Below are 16,042 nucleotides of genomic sequence, written 5' to 3' on the forward strand. Positions count from 1 at the left end.
CCAGCCCACGCCTCCCACTGCCGGTCCCTCCTCCAGGCCAACCCTCTGGTTCCCATCCCTGTCCCACCCTCCCGTCCTGCCCCTTCCCAGGCATCACCGTGCCCTGTGCTTGGCCCCTGGTCTGGCTGCCCTGTGTCCTGCCCCTCAGCCAGGCTCTGCCCTCTTTTGGGGGCTGCCCCCAACCTCCCCACTCACTCACTCACTCACTCACTCACTCACTCACGCGCCTTCTCTCACCTTCCTAGCCAGGGTCCTGCTCCTTGCCACGAGCCCTCGGACGTGCATTGCCATGGGGGGAACCAGGTCCCTGAGGCTCACACTCCAAGGCTGCACTGCAGAGGGAGATGTTTGAAGTTCTTGGGTGCATTCGGCTCCACCTGCTGTTTCTGCTTCCGGCTGCAGGTAAGAGGAGATATTCACTATATCCACCGTGGCTTGGGACTGAGCAGGGTGCAGGTGCTGGGAAGGTGTTGCCAAATTGGAGAAAACAGGTTAAAATGTTCATGCTAATGAGGGAACTTGGAAGGGCTGGTACTGGGGCTGGTTGGATGAAATGTCTGGAACACAGAAGCCTCCCCTGTGCTGTAGGGATGCTGGGGATAGAGCACACCCCCCCACACTCCCCCCTGCTGGTACCCCATGAAGAGGGTGATGTGGAGTGAGCTGAGGGGCAGGATGGATGGCAGTGTGGTCTGGGGTGCCAGGGGGATATTGGGAGGGTTTCTCTCCTGCCAAGAGCCTGTACATTCACTACCAGATGACCAGGCTGCCTTTAATGCAATGCTTTTTGCAAGAGCCCCGGGGGAGCTGGCAGTTAGTCCGGCTCTGCTGTTACCGAACCTTGCACATGGAGTCTGTCCAAGGCTGATATCTCACAACACCCTTCAGCCCTTCCCCACGCCTGGTGGCAAGACTGATAACTGCTCCCTGCCCTGTGAGGGTCCAGCTCTCTGGGGACCCCCTTGCTTCAATCCACGCTTGTCCTTCCCTGCCCCAGTGATGCCCCCAAAAGTCTTTGCTGGGGGCTGGGAGTGGCAGGAGCCCCTGGTGTGGAAGGGCCGCCCCATACAAGTGTTTGTGCGTGCAGCTAGGTGCAGAAAGGCAGCTTCTCCTTTATCACACTTTGCGCCTGCAAAGCAGAAGCAGAAATCGGCATGAGCCCAGCATCAGTTTTGCCTTCCTCCCCCTTCCCTGCCAGCTGCTTCGGCAGGGAGTGACACATCCCTGGGACTGGGGATGGCATGGGTTGCCCCATGGACCACCCTGTGGGTGAGTTTTGGAGACAGGGTGCACAGGGACCCTCAGGATGTGCAGGGACCTTCTGGCTCTGCACCACAGACTGTGCCATCCTGCTGGGCTTCTGCCTCTTAGGGGAAGCTGTTTGGCTAAATATAAGCACTGCTGCTCACAAGATGGTTGCTGAGGTCTGTGGTGTGAGTGGCTGGAGGGGCAGGACAAAGGGTGCTGGTAATGCTGGTTGCAGCCAGCATGCCATTGTTTCCATCCTGCCATGCTGGAGGCATTAGCACCGGTGAAGCAGACTCCTGTGTGGGGCCAGATCTTGGCTCACCACTGTTTGGCACCCTGCAGCACCTCTATAGAGCCCTCATACTCTGCTGCTGGGAGTGGTGCTCCTCCCTGTGTGCTGGGAGGGCAGAGATGGGCTGCTGGGGAGGGAAACTTTGTCCGAGGGTGGAAGGGACAACCTGGGACATCCCCAGAGTGGCAAGTTGCAGTCCCATCTGATGGTCCAGCATGATTAAGAGCAGGGCCCAGTCCCCACAACCCACATCCTGATGGCTGCTGACAGGCCAGTTCAGTGCAGCAAAACTTCTCCCCTGGTCCCTTCTACCTCCACAGTCACTTAAGTGTCAGGACTGGAGCTTGGTTCCCCTGGCAGGGGGGAAACCCCTGCTCAAGCACCTCTGCTGAGCCCCAGCACCCGGCTGCCTGCAGAGACTGTCCCTTCTCAGGGCTCAGCCAGGAGGACAGCCCAAGCTGGGTCATCCCCCAGCCATGGGACCATCTTGGAGACAGACAGCTGGCACAGGGCTGTGTCAGGGGGAAGCAGGGCACAGCAGAGTGCTGGGGCACTGGCAGCCATTACATGAATGCTGCGGCTGGGTTGTTTGCTGAAGGCTTCATATTAGCCCACTTTCTACAGCACAGGTTTCAAAGCCTCTGTTTGATCTCTGGTGTCTACTAACCTCTGATGCAATCCATATTTAGATGCTAGCCTCCTTGGGCAGAGACAGAGAGCTCTGCCATATCTACGGGTTTGCACAGCAGGAAGCTCTTGCCTGCTCCCTGGAAAAGGCAGATGGGCAGAATCATAAAACACCCCTTAGGCTGGAGGATTTGGCTTCAAGAAGATGCTGGCAAGGGCTAGATGAAATGAAGATCAAAGTAAAGGTTGGATCCTTCCAGCACATTGGCCTGTTAGTCCTTCCCCTTTCTGGGAAGCATGACACTGTGCCTCAAGGTCCATGTGTCCAGCTGTCTGCCCATCCATCCATCCATCCATCCATTCTTCCCTTCATCCCTCCATTCATTTTCCCCTCTCTCCCTCCCTCCCTCCCTCCCTCCCTTGCTCCCTCCCTCCCTCCCTCCCTTCCTCCCTCTACCCACTCTTTCTTCCCTCCCTTGCTCCCTCCCTTCCTTCTTCCATCTATCTGTCTGTCTATCTATCTATCCATCTCTCTATCCATCCATCCATCCATCCCTAGCCATCACCCTTTGCTGCTCTCTGGGGCAGCCTTTGCTCTATCTTCAGCCCCACCCATGCTGGATTGTGCTGGGGGACGTGTGCAGTGATGGTGGGAGCACCTCTTGGGATCAGGACAGAGTGAGGGACACTCAGGCCTCATACTAAGAGGGCAAATGTCACATTGGACAGCTGGAAATGTGGGGTTGGGACCAAGCCCAGAGGGTTGTCTTGGGCTTGGCAGAGAGCTGAGCCCCTGGCAGGGCTTGGTGGAGGAGTGTGGAGCAGGAAGGTAGAGGCTGTTGGGCTTTGAATCCTGCTGGACCTCTCCAGGCAAGAGCTCTGATGGTGGCCATTCCATGAGATAAGATAGACTGCTGGGGAGCTCCCTGTTGGGCTCAGGTTCCCAGTGTGGGTGGTGGGGGTGAGAGCTGCCCAGGGCCTATCCATGAGTTTAGGGATGCAAAGCATGAGATGCCAGGGATGGAATCACATCCCCCTCCATCTGGGGCATGTTTGATACTGGGGGCACTGGAGTGGACTGTGGACCTCTGTGCGGCCAGGGTGGGGGGCCCATGCCACACTCCCTCTGCCCCCCATCCATCAGGGTACTGGCGGACATCACTGCCTCTGGGCTAATCTCCCGTCCAGCAGCAGCTTCCCGTTTCCTTTCCAATCTCTGCATTGTGGGGCGGCTCCTCTCTGCTCATGGCCAGGCAGGAAGAGCCATCCAGCTGGGCTCTTGTGTGGAGCTGCAGCCCCCATGTACGTGGCCATCACCCCTGGGCTGTCGCCACCTGCTCCCCCAGCATCCCGGTGAGGGCACTGAGGGGGCTCCAGTCCCCCCATAGCCTGTCTGCTGCCTCCCTTAACTCAGGCGCTTGGGTATGCCAGTGCATGGCTCCCTTCCTGTTTGTGCCACAGGAAACCCAGCAGTGGCACATCATTCACTAAGAAATCACGATGTTGGGGCTCCTGGCACCCACAGGGTCCGAGGCAGCCCACCTCTCCAGCTGCACAGGTTTCACCCTGCTCCCCAGCCAGGGTGATGCTGGGGGCCAGGAGCTCTGCTACAGCCCAGTGCTGGATGCGGACCAGTGTCCCTGCTGCCCCAGTGGCCCTAATCTTCTACTTGATGCCACTGCCATCCTGGCCATTTTGGGCAGCATCCTGGGCTGAGATGTCACCAACCCTGGCACAGTTTTCCCTGGGGCTGGCTGGGGAGTGGGGACTCCCTGCCGGCTCTTGGTGCTCAGGCAGCAGCAGCTCCTCACACCTACTTAGGGCTGGCTAAAAATAGCCCCACAGCAGCCTGGCTGCTGCAGAGAAACATCCAGGGAATGAGGAGAGATGGGGCTGCTTTCTGCAGCACTGGGGCCGTGTGGGGTGGTCTTCACCCCAGCACCCTGCGGGCTCAGGGTGCCAGTGACCTCTGTACTCATCAGGGCAGCACCCGGGGGTGTTTCTCGCCTTTGCTCTGGCCACAGTTCCCTGCTCAGCTCTATCACCATTATTGCAAAGTGTTATTGGGGCAGTTTGGGGCTGGGACGTGTCTTCACAGGTAAAATCCTCCCTGCTGCTGTGCCCTCAGTCTGCTGAGGTGGTGGGAGTGGCGCAGGGCAGGGAGAGACTGCTCCCCTTGCCGTGAGCCCCGTGCACTGTGAGGGGGAGGCTGCACATCTCCTGCCCTTGGGTTTTCCACATTTTCCCTGTGAAGGTGCTTCTTGCCCCTGTTCTGCTTGTACAGCCAGCCCAGCTGCAAACCGTGGGAGCTGTCTGCCCAATGGCCAGGACCTCCTCTTGCCTCCCCAGCACTCTCTGCAGTAAGACATGTGCATTTGATGTCTCCATGGAGCAGCACAGGGAACATACGTGACCTAACAGGGTAGCTAAAGGGGGACAGTGAGCATCTGCACCTGGGATGCTGGGGTCAGCATCTGGACAAACCAGGGAGAAACACAAGATGTTGGGGAAGCCAGCATAGTGCAACAGCACTTGCAGCTCGGTTTGGGGTTTGGGGTGACCAGGGGATGTGAGGCTGGGTGGGTCAGAGGGTCCCCAAAAGCCACGGTGGTGGGTGGCTCTGGGCAGGCTGCAAGCCCTGAGCGGCTGCCAGAGGGCTGTGCCCCCCCCGCACTGCCGAGGCAGGGCTCTGCTGTGAGGGCAGCTGCCACATCCCGGCCATGTCCACTAGTCTTTACCTTGCTGGGACAGGTCTGGAGCTGAGCACCATGGCACTGTCAGCAGTGACGGCCCTGTTTGCATTGGCCTTGCACAGATCAGGCTTAAAGCCATCTGGGGCAGGAGCCCAGCAGCTGCAGGCAGTCTTGGAGCCTGGCAGTGGATAGAAAAATGCAACATTTGTCAGTGTATTCCCCCAGCAGTGGCTGTCTAGACTAACTTCCCATTGTCTGGTGGAAGCTGCCCTGGTCCCATGCACGCTCACCCACATGTGCGTGGGTGTGTAGAGCCCAGCATCCGCTTCTCCTGCTCCACCACTGGCCACCTCGCTCCCTGCTGAGGGTCACCCCTAGGTGCTGGGACAGCGTGGCTGGACTGGCCCTCCTGTCCAAGCCAGGACCTAGTGCCTGGACAGCCTCAGGGTGGGTGCAGTGCCAGCGTCCTCCCCATCCCATGCTGAAGCTCTCTCGCACACACACCAATCCCTTTATTATTGTGCCAGAAACCACAGCAGCAGCAAACACTGAGTGAGTGGGAACAGAGGCTGCCCGAGACCCCACTGCGAGGAAAATCCCACCCCACCTCCCAAACACCACCTGGGTAAGGGGTCCCCAGAGCCAGCTGGGCTACAGCCACCCTGCAGAAGTGAGCCTGATGCCCAGGAGAGGACCTGGGAGGGCTCCCTGAGTTGTGGGGGGGTGTCACACAAAGCCTGGTGGGGGGCTTGGTGGGCTGGAGTGGGTCCAGCCTGATTGCGGGGCTGGCAGAGCTGGACCTCAAGCCAGAGAGGGTCAGTTCTGTGCTCCTGCAAAGCATGGGCAGGACCCGTACAGACTCCCCACTTCTGGCCATTTGAGGGACACCCCTAGAAGGTCTTACAGTGGCAAAGGGATATCCTGGTACCTGGAAAGCTCCTACTCAGCACATCAAGGGTTCCCCCTCTTTTGACTTGCCCAGCCTCTCCCTGGGGCACCCGCTCCCACTGCCAGCTCTATCTCCTGCACAGGGACATCTCCATGGGCCACCATTGGTGCAAGGGGGGACCAAGGTGCCTGTCCTCCCTCTTCCCACCACCCGTGCTGCAGGTTCCCATGGGACAGTATCCTGCTGCCTGGGTAGGGAGGTCTATGGTGAAGGAGTTGGAGAGCAGACATGACTATTTGGGCTCAGGGGGCAAAATTCCTGCCTGTGCCCCCTGGCTGCTAAGCCTTGGTCATGAGGGGGAGCCTGGTGAGAGGGCTGTGGTGAGGGCTCAGGCCTCGTGGTCACTGGTGCTCAGGTGGTCCTCGGACAGCCCCGTCTCATCGATGTTCTCCAGCGAGTCAGCGTGCTGCACTGAGAGCTCGGCCAGGCTGACACTGGGCAGCGTGTTCTGCTCTGGGTACACCCAGGGCTTGTATCCTGGGTTGTGCTTGTGTTTCCACTCCGGGTACTTCAGCCCAGCCTTGTAGATCTTCTTCATCGCCTGTGGGCAGAGTGGGTCCAGGCCGTCATGGTGCCCCAAGTCCCCAGGGGGGATGGAGCCACTCTGGTCTGTAGGCATAGCTCCCAGCTCCCGCGATGCTAGCTTTTTGGGGGGTCCTGGGAGGGGATGGGATGGGTGCCTGGCTCAGACCACACAGCCCCACCAGCATGCCCAGGACACACCCTGCAAGCCCTGGGTCACCCAGTACCTGTCCTGAGAGCCCTGGGTCAGCCAGCACCCATCCTGCCCCTACCTAGGGGGCTAGCTCAGGGCACCTCATGCCTGATGCATCTATGCATCCCACCACTGGCCACACACCCTGCTTACCTTTGGTGCCACAAACTGGGAGACGCGGTTCACCACCCACTTTGGCAGCGATCCTGCAAAAGCCCAGAGCCCTGTCACTCAGCTGATCTGGGCCAGCCCCAGAGGAGGCACCATGAGCCTGCAGCACCCCATGCCAGACTGACACCTCCCCCCCCAGGGCTGCTGGAACCTGCCACATGCTGTGGCCTTGGAGGGAACACCCTTCTTCCCTGGGTTGTCCTTACTTCCCAGTGCCCTTTGGGCCCCTGGATGATAGAGACCCATGGTGGGTGAGCTCTCGGGGTATAATGGGACCCATCCCCCAGGAGGCATGCTGTACCCTCCCATCCTGCTGCCACTCACCGCGAGGGTCCACCTGGGTGAGATAATAGAGGATGCAGGCACTGGCACCATTTGCCTTGATCAGGTAACCTGTCTGCAGGGACACGGCCCTCACAAAATCCTTCCGGGGTGGGTATTTCTGCAGAAAGATGCCGTGGACCTCAGAGCCTGCCCCATACGCTCCCCAGCCCTGCCTGTGCTGTTGGCCCATGGGGCCAGCCCCCCTGGCAGGGCTGGGGCTGGCTGGGGTCTCACCGGGTGCTTGACGCTGTAGTTGATGATCATGTAGTCATTGCCCAGGGGCAGCCAGGAGCGCAGGGTGACGAAATCCCGGTTCTTCAGGGGGCTTGGGCATTTCCCTGCAGACAGACCCTGTTACACCCCAACCCATTGCCCCCACAGCCCCACACCCATGCACGGGGCTGTGGGGTCAGTGAGGGGAACCCTGGGTGTCCCCAGGGGCTGGGGGCTGCTCACAGGAGTAGTATCCCACATCGGCGTTAACAGTCAGGCGCCCGATGTCATAGGTCTCGATCATGTTCGAGTCCCATTTCTTGCGGTAGTGGGTGTCGTGCAGCACATCGTAGAGCGTCTCGGCAGGGACATCCTTGCAGGAGATGCGAGTCTGTGGGGAGACGGGCAGTCGGGCAGGGGGGCAGCACCCACCCACTGAGCACGGAGCTGTGCCTATCTGGGGACAAGGACTTTAGGCTGTTCCTGCATGCGCTGGCTTGCCCCTGTGCTGCTACAAAGCTACGTGTGCTGTGGAGGATGCTCTGCACACATGGTGCAGGGCACACTGCTGCTTCAGGACAGCCCAGGCAGAGCCACTGGCCCCACTGCCAGCGTGCAGCACAGTGCAGAGGCAGGAGGGCAGCAGGGGCAGAAGGACTCTCTGCCCTCAAATGGAGCTGTCTCGTGGTCCAGGCTCTGGTGCCTGGGTTCCCTGAGTCCAACCCTGTCCCCTCACCCCGTGTTCCTGCAGGGCAAGCAAAGGGATGCTCCTGCCCTGGCACAATGGTGTCAGGTGTGGGGTCCAGACCAGGAAGGTTGGCCGGCCCCAGGCTGTAACTGGAGCCATGGAGCTGCCCAGCCGCACTGGCAAGTGCATTATTGATGAAGCCAGCTGCCCCCCTCCACTCAATGCCGGGAGGAAGGAGATGTCATCTGCTCCTCGTTAGAGGCCTTGCATCTTTGATGAGATGTTCAGCAGTGCCGTGTAATTGGAGATGGCCCTCTGAACGTTGCAGGTCCCATCAATCTCGGGCAAGCTTTTCCCGATGGCCTGCGTGATGGTTTCTGCCTGGTGTGCTGGACTCATGCCCAGGACAGGCTTGGAGATGTGTTGGACTCCTTGGGGCACTGTGGAGGAGAGTGTGGAAGCACCCATCCCCTTCCTCCTGTTCCCCCCTCCCCAGCCACCCCCTCCCAGCTGGGTCTGGTGCTGCTGCTGCTGCAGGGTGAAGGGTGCTTCCAGCCAGAGGTGGAGCTCATGGTCCTCCTGGGCTTCTGGAACCTGTGTTTTATCACAGCGGCACCATCTCAGGCTTGCCCACTAGAGCCTGTCCCTCCAGCCATGGATGAGCAGCGGCTATGCAACAGCTGCACCAGGTGCAGCAGGTGGCCAGCTGGGATGGAGAAAACAGACAGCCCAAACCCAGATCATCCACAGTGAATTCAGGTGAAAAAAACCCAAAGCTCCAGCTGCTCAGGGACTCACCAGGTTACGCCTGAACTAATGGAAAGACTGGGGCTCTTCTGACCCCCAAGCTCCAGCCTGTGCAGCTCAGCTCTCCCTCACAGACTGGGTGGCATCCTCCATCCCACATTTCAGAAAGGATCCCTGGGCAGTGCTAACCCCTGCACCATGTGCAGACCCTCTTCTGAGCAGGGAAAAGCTACATTAAGGAGGTATTAATTGCAATGAACCAGGCTGGGCAATGGTGTTCAGACCTCCCTGCTCCTGCCTGGGGTCCTCTTTCTGTGCAGGGCTTGGTGGTGGCAAAAGGGGATGTAACTGTATCCCCTCTGCTGTGCTGTGCTTGTCTGAATTTGGCTGGACTTCATGAGGCTTCTGCCAGCCTGTCCCTCCAGCCTGTCCAGGTCACGATGAGCAGCATTCTTGTCTCCAGCACTTCAAATGCTCTCCATGCTTCAGTGCTACCTGCACTCTCACTGAGAGGAAAATCGATCCCATCATCCCAGTAACAGGGTGGGACTGGGCAACTAGCCACCATCTGGATCCTGTACTGCTGACTACCATGCTATGAGCCTGGTGGTGAGCTGGTTTTCTACTCTCATCAACCACTTCTCCAGTCCAGATCTCACCAATGTGGTGACAAAGACACTATGGGAAACCTTGTCAAAAGCTCTACCAAATCTGAGGTACAGGGTTTTCACTGCTCTCCTCATACCCACACAGCCAGTCCTCTCATTGCAGGAGGCAAGCAGGCTGGTCAAGCATTATTTGTCCTTGGTAGTCCCTACTGCTGTTACCACTGCCCTTGTCCTTTAGGACATGGCTTCCAAAAGGATGTTCTCCATCACCATCCCAGGGATGTTGGTGACACAGCAGCCCATAGCGCCCTGCAGCATCCTTCTTGCCCTTCTGGAAGATGGATGTGACGTTTACTTCTTCCTAGTTACCAGGGACCTCCTGCAGTCACCAAGACTTTTCAAAGAGATGTTGGCCAGACCCCTCTGGCCTGGTCCTGCATACTTGTGCATGCCAAGTGCCTTAAGTGCTCCTTGATCCTAGCCCAGAAGCTCTTCCCTGGCTTATGGTGTCAAGGTGGTATGTATTGCAGATACACCTCTGCAGAGAGTGCCACTGCCACTCCTCCTCCTCCTCACCTTGGCCCTGAAGGGCCTTCATCCAAGGCAGCATTGCAATCATGTGCCCAGCTCCTTGTTGTGCCTCCTTAGCTGCATGCGCTGACACAGCTGAGACAGGCTGTCAGTTACTCTGTGTTCAGAAGAGCAGTGCAAGAGCCTCCTCCAGCTATACCATACCCCATTCCCCTACTCACCACCTCCCCATGCCTTCCCTCCTCTTCAGGCTGTATTAACCCTTCCCTGACACTCCTAGTTGAAAGCTTTCTTTATCAGGTTGGCTGTCCCGTAGGTAAGATGCTCTGGCCCTACTTGCCTAGCAGGATCCCATCCCTGCCTGGCAGTCCTGATCCTCAGTTGCCAGAAAAGCCAAAGCCCTGCCCGTGATACTGGCCATGGAGCCAAGCACTGGCCTTCAGGATGTTCCCACACAGGGCTCCCCTGCCCTGTTCTCCCAGCACCCTGTAACCACTCTTGATGTACTCAGGGTCACCTGGCAGTGTCACTGGTGCCATGTAGATGAGTAGCAAGGTGGAACAACCTGAGGGATGGTTGAACCTCGCTAGTCCCTCTGCAGCATCCCAGATCTGGCCACTGGCAAGCAATAAACCTCCCGACACAGCACATGGGGGCTTTTAAACTCTCTGAGATGCTCATCCAGTGCAGGATGTGAGGTGACGTGCTCCAGAATGGCATGGCTAGGGGAGAGGCACCAGGGAGGCATCCCGCCAGCCAGTTGCATGCCAGGGGCTCCTGACAAGGCCATCTCCATAACGTAATCGATCCTAGGGCCTTCCTGCCTGGGTCTGGATCAAGGGCAGCTGCAATGTGAACCCACACGCGTACACACACGGCAGGATGCTGCAGTGGGCATCCCAGCAGGTCGAGAGGCTAAAGCCATGGGGCAGGCAGTGAGAGCCTGCAGAGCAGCTTGCCAGCTGGGGAAGCACCTCTGGGTAACTAACCCTGCCAGCCCTGGCATTCCAGGCAGAAGCACCCCCAGGCAGGCTGTACCAGGGTGCACAGGATGGGCCAGCACCCCAGGGACCCTCAGGGAGCAGCCTGGCATGCAGCTGAGGTAGGAAAGGGCTGGTGGTCCCGCAGCTGCAGGCATCTGCTTACCTTGATTTTCTGCACGGTGCAGCTTTCCTCCTGCCCCTGACTCCACACGGTCACGCCAGCCTTGTTATACCGACAGTGCCAGCCTTCCAGGCTCTCGCACTGATCCCTGAAGGAGCTGAAGTCGGAGTCATCTGGGATATAAACCATGTCCCCTCCTCTGGACATGGGGCTGAGCTGCTGGACCCAGGGCACAGGCACTGGCTGCAGGCAGGCTCCTGCCTTGCCTCCTGGGAAACCTGGCTCTGCCCTTGAGCTGTGCCTTGCTGGGTCCCTGCTGCAGCTCACATCATCCTCCGCGCCCTCAGCCCGTGCCCCGCGAGTGGGCACTGGCTGCCCAAGGCACACCGGGATGGGCAGGGACCTGAGCCACCCCGGCCACGCTGCACGGCACAGAGCAGCGGGGAGGAAGGCTCCTTCCCTGCAGTTACTATCGCAGCTGCTGGCGGCTCAGATGTCTTCCCCGGCCGGCTAACCGGGATCGCATTTCTCTCCGCCTGGCTGTCAGCTCCTCTATTATTCAGCAGGTAGCAGCATGCAGGTAGCTTGGCTTTCAGGGTAGAGCTGCCCCTGGCTCCCCAAGCCCCCCGGCCCTGCTGGCCCTGCTCCCCCCTCGCTGGCACGCTGGCAATCTCTGTGCCTGACTTTGCAGCACCAGCTCGCTGGCGGGATCAGCTGATCACCTGCCAGGAGCAGCAGCCAGGCCTCCCAGCAGCGCGGCAGAGGCGATGGGCTCAGCATCGGCAGGGTGTGGGTCAGCACAGATCTTGGCATGCCAGGGATGGGGCCACGGTCCAGTGCACAGGACCTTGGCTGTCAAGGTGTCCTGGATCTGTGGGGTGGGCTCCTGGTGTGGGGAAGGGAAAGAATTTGCAGGTGGGGAGGTTGCCCCTCACTGGACTTGCAGGATCCTGGTGATGCTGGTGTGGGAAGGGACTCCTGGGGGTCTCTAGCCCATCCTCCCACTTGGAGCAGAAAGACCACCAGCAAATGTCACCCATGGCTTTACCCAGCTGTGTCTTGAAGTATGGACTTGCCCCACCTCCCTGGTGGCACGTCGCACAGCTACACTAGCTCCCCAGGAAAAAAACAAACAAAAACCCCTACCATCCAACCTGAAGTTGCAATTAATGTCTGCTGTCCTTTGTTATATCTCATGCCCTAGTAAGAGAGATTGGCTCTGTCACCTTTGCATCTGTCCTCCAGGTAGCTGCATGATGCTGGTAGATCCCAACTCACCCTTCTTGTAGTCCCAGGTCCCAGCCCTGCCAGTAGCATCTACTGGTCCCTCTCCAGCTCCTCCACTTCTCCCTGAACTGGGGGGCCAATCTGGGCACAACACCCTGCTGGAGATTCCCTGGTGTTGTGCAGAGGGGACAACTCCTTCTCTCAGGCTGCTAACTACGCTCCTCATGTCGCCCAGGATGCAGCTTGCCCCATTTGTTCAGCCTCTTGTCCAGGACCTTGTCCCAGGTCCTTTTCGCTGGGACCCTGCTGAGTCCTTTGGTCCCTAGCCTGGGTGAAATCTGGGGTTATCTGGCCCATCTTGTTGATGTCCACAGGTTTCTGTTGACCCAAATTGTGAGTTTCCTGGGGTCCACTTGTACTGAGGCTCCACTATTTGCTGCACACCCATTGGCGCTAGTTTAGCCTCACCTGCAAGGCAACGGTACACTTGCCTCTTCAACTGACCCTCTGATGAGGATGGGGAACATGGCCCCAGTACTGACCCTGGGGCACCCTGCTTGAGACCAGCTGCCAGCTGGGCATCAAGGGATGGGCAAAAACTCATGGAAGGGACAGCAGGGAGAAAGATGGAGAGCTGCAGCTGCTCACGAAGTCTTGCCTGGCAAGGAATGCTACCTGCCACTGCCTGCAGCTGCTCATGCTGTAGCATGGTGGGCTGAGCAGCTGCCCTCCATGCATGCCAGCTCATCATAGGGCTGCACGTTTCACAGCTTGGGCTGCTCTGGGTGCCGTGGTTGTCTGCCCCTGAGGCAGAGCTGCCAAGCGCCACGCTTCGTTAAAGAGCTGCCGCAGTGGGCAGGGAGTGGCAGATCTCAAGTTGGGGACGGTGCAGAGGAAAGTCCTTGGGATGACCTTGGGGCTGCACAGCAGGGAGCAAGCCAGGCCAGACAGATTTATGGTCTAGAGCTGTCTAATGCCATTGCTGTAGTGTCCCATGGGGTGCACAGGACCGTGTGTGTGTGAGCATGTACACCCCTGTGTGTCCACACGCAAGCATTGGCAATCACCCCAGTCCCTGCAAGAGCCAGACACGGCCTGGAAAGTCAGTGCATGGATGCATGGGGAAAAGTAGGACCCAAGCCTGGGGGCTTTGCAGCTCCAAAGTGTGTCCATGGGGTTAAAGAAGGGAGGACACTGCAGTCCTGGGGATGAAGGAGCTCCAACTGGCTGCAAGGGAAGGAGCAGAATGCTTAGCCAGCATCACTGAAGCGGGAACTAGCCCTGCCTGGCCACGTTTCTCGCTGTACCTGATTAATGGGAGAATTGGTTGGGCAGGCTGGAAACTTGAATGGAAGTGCTTTCTTCTCTTCTGCATCAGCCCTTGGGGTCAGTGTTGAAGCTAGATGACAGTGCAGCCACCCAAGAGCTTGCTGGTCACCATCACATGTCCCGTGCAAGGCACAGCTGAGCTGAGATGCATTCCTCTGACGCACTTGCCCTTGCTCAGGGCTCATAACAACCTCATTTACCACTGCCCACTCATTTACCACTCTAAGGTCTGGGTGATGCCGCTGGGACTCTGCACACCCCAAGGTAGAGAGATGAAGGTGACTGTAGCGAATATAAATCCAGACATTAATGTGACCTTGTCTCTGTCACATCTTGTTTTACTTCTCTTTATGAACATTGACTATCAAATGTCCTATGGCTGGAGCCACCCTGAGTTTCCAGCCAGGCAGTGGCTGTCTCAGGAACAATTTTGTGGTGTGTCCCCATGGTATGACAGCCCCATTCTTCCCATCCTCTATGGAGGAAGTGTCAGCAGGGAGGGAGGAAATAAGGGATGCTTCTCTGGAGGCATCAGAGCTACCACCCTAGCAAGACCTGAACCTGAGGAAGATGGACTTGATAGGCTCATTTTGCACAAGTATCTGTTAGCAGGGAGCTGGCTGGGCTCTGGGCGCATCCCTGTTGCATGGTTCCTTCCAGGCCCTACTGTCAGGGCTGGCTGAACCTGCACCCTGGGTTTAGTAGTGTCACACCACTGCCCTGCAGCATCCAGTAGCTGGCAGTGGCTCATTACACCCGGGTTAGTTGGATACTGGCTTTCCTTGGCTATGGGACCCTGGCAGCTTGTGGTGGCCCCATAGCTGGCATGGAGTTACATTCCCTAGGCTGACAGTATAGCTGTGCTCCATGTCGGTGCCATTCTAAGTGAGAAATGCAACATCAGGAGACAGGTTTGCCCTTCACAAGGTTGTCCCATCTCTGGGATGCTCTTCTAGGGTGCTGCAGAGATGGGTCCATCTGCTGGGAGCATGCAGGGTCCTGCTCTTGGCCACATTTTGTCACTGTGCATGGGCAGTGGGGGATGACACAGAGGACCGTCACATCAGCATCCCCTGGGATCCCTGCATCCCCCACAGCCACCAGCTTCATGAGCAGGGGCCTCTCCAGAGCCTGGTGGGGCCAGGGCATGCAGGGGTGCTGCTTAGGGTATGGTGAGGAAGACTCAGCTCCCTGTCCCAGCTGTGTCTGAACAAGGACTTTCTGGTCCTTTCCTCTTCCTTTCATTCTTCAGAGCAAATTTCTAAACTCTCCAAGTGTCTTTACAGAGTCTAGAGCTGGCATGTGAGATTGACATGCTGGGAGTGGGGTTGCAGGGCTTTGCATGTGAGTGTTCACAGCTCTGTTAACGAGCTTGGATGCCTCAGCAGGATGAGCTTTCAGCTCCTCCAGAGCTGGAGAAGAGCATCCAATCCCCTCTGTAGAGACCACTCCTGCTCCTGTGAGAATCAGCTTTGAAAGCCTTTACAAATTGAAATGAAAAATGGTTTTCTTACAGAAAATAGTTCTGCTTTGGCTTTATGTGAGCCACAGAGCTGGCTCCCTTCAGATTCTTGTTGCACCAGGGTTTATCTCCTGGGGAATGAACAAGAGAGAGAGAGGAGGAAAAGCTAAAGATAGGCTGAGAGTTTCCCAGCCTGGAAAAACCCAACTGGAGCAGTTATGAAGGATTACAGCTGCCACATGTCATTAGGAGATCGTGGCTGTGAGGTGCAGATTGTCCCAGGATGGGAGCAGGAAGGTATTAAGCCCTGAGAAACATCAGGTCACGCTAGCTCTGGCTAGGCTGCCTCTCCTTTGAGGGACACAGGGAGAAGCAACAAAGCCAGGGAAGAGCAAGAGCCTGACCCAGGAATGGTGCAAGGCTGAATAAAACACCCTGGGGCTGCAGGGAGCCTCAAGGGGCCCTGGTGAGACCCCAAGCCCCAGGGCTGCAGGGACCCATGGGTGCCTGGAGAGACCCCAGAGCCTTGGGGATGCAGGCCCCCTTGCCATGTGCCCATCCGACCCAACCAAGTTAAAACCCAACTTCAGGTCCCTCGGGCACGGCCACACCATTCCCTGCAGGACAATGTCCCCCGCATGGGTGACACCCCCAGTCCAGGGCCACCGCACCCAGGGACCCTGCTCCGGGCTGTGCCTCTCGCCCGGCGTGTGCAGTCTGGTGCTCGCCCACTGGGTGTCACGCGTGCTCCACGGACGACAGCGACAGCCACACGGCCCGGGCGACGGCGGGGGGGAGAAGCCGAGGGATAGGGTGAGGAGCCGTGCCGTGCCAGCGGACGTGAGATGTCCCCCAGCAAAACGCCGATGCCACCAGCTCGCCCACGGAGCCGGAGGTGATGGCTGGGGCTGCTTCTGACCCGGGTTCCCCACGCCAGTGCCAGGTGGGTGCAGGCTGCTGGCTGCTCACCTGTCTGCTCCCCCCCCCCCCCCCCCCCCCCCCCCTCCTCCAGGGGGGCATCGGGGGAGGCTTCACAATCCCCTTCCCCCTGCTGCTCTGAGCTGGTTTTGGCACCCCAGGAGCCGCCCAGTCTTGCCAGGTCAAACCTGAGGGT

The 16,042-nt window shown here is 58.4% G+C and overlaps 2 protein-coding genes across 7 annotated transcripts in view; one reads left to right on the forward strand and one right to left on the reverse strand.

Moving 5' to 3' along the window:
• Nucleotides 1-76: 76 nt before the first annotated feature.
• Nucleotides 77-16,042, forward strand: part of LOC130153544 (uncharacterized) — a 36,286-nt gene continuing 20,320 nt past the window's right edge. For 4 of the 6 annotated variants that reach the window (XR_008823437.1, XR_008823440.1, XR_008823441.1 and 1 more), the window contains exon 1: nt 129-402. The gene's annotated coding sequence lies outside the window, so the exon portion shown is untranslated. Of the gene's footprint in view, nt 403-16,042 lie in introns of all 6 variants that reach the window. The other 2 variants (XR_008823439.1, XR_008823438.1) reach the window with 2 other exon arrangements.
• LOC130153545 (START domain-containing protein 10-like) lies at nt 3,829-15,921 on the reverse strand. Its single transcript, XM_056348502.1, has 6 exons — nt 10,953-15,921; nt 7,476-7,623; nt 7,254-7,357; nt 7,020-7,137; nt 6,678-6,730; nt 3,829-6,350 (listed from the first exon to the last, which is right to left on the reverse strand). Exons 1-6 carry the CDS (start codon nt 11,115-11,117, stop codon nt 6,138-6,140), a joined length of 801 nt encoding a protein of 266 aa, XP_056204477.1. The 5' UTR covers nt 11,118-15,921; the 3' UTR covers nt 3,829-6,137.

The sequence above is a fragment of the Falco biarmicus genome, chromosome 8 (genome assembly GCF_023638135.1).
Source record: "Falco biarmicus isolate bFalBia1 chromosome 8, bFalBia1.pri, whole genome shotgun sequence".
Taxonomy (NCBI): Eukaryota; Metazoa; Chordata; class Aves; order Falconiformes; family Falconidae; genus Falco; species Falco biarmicus.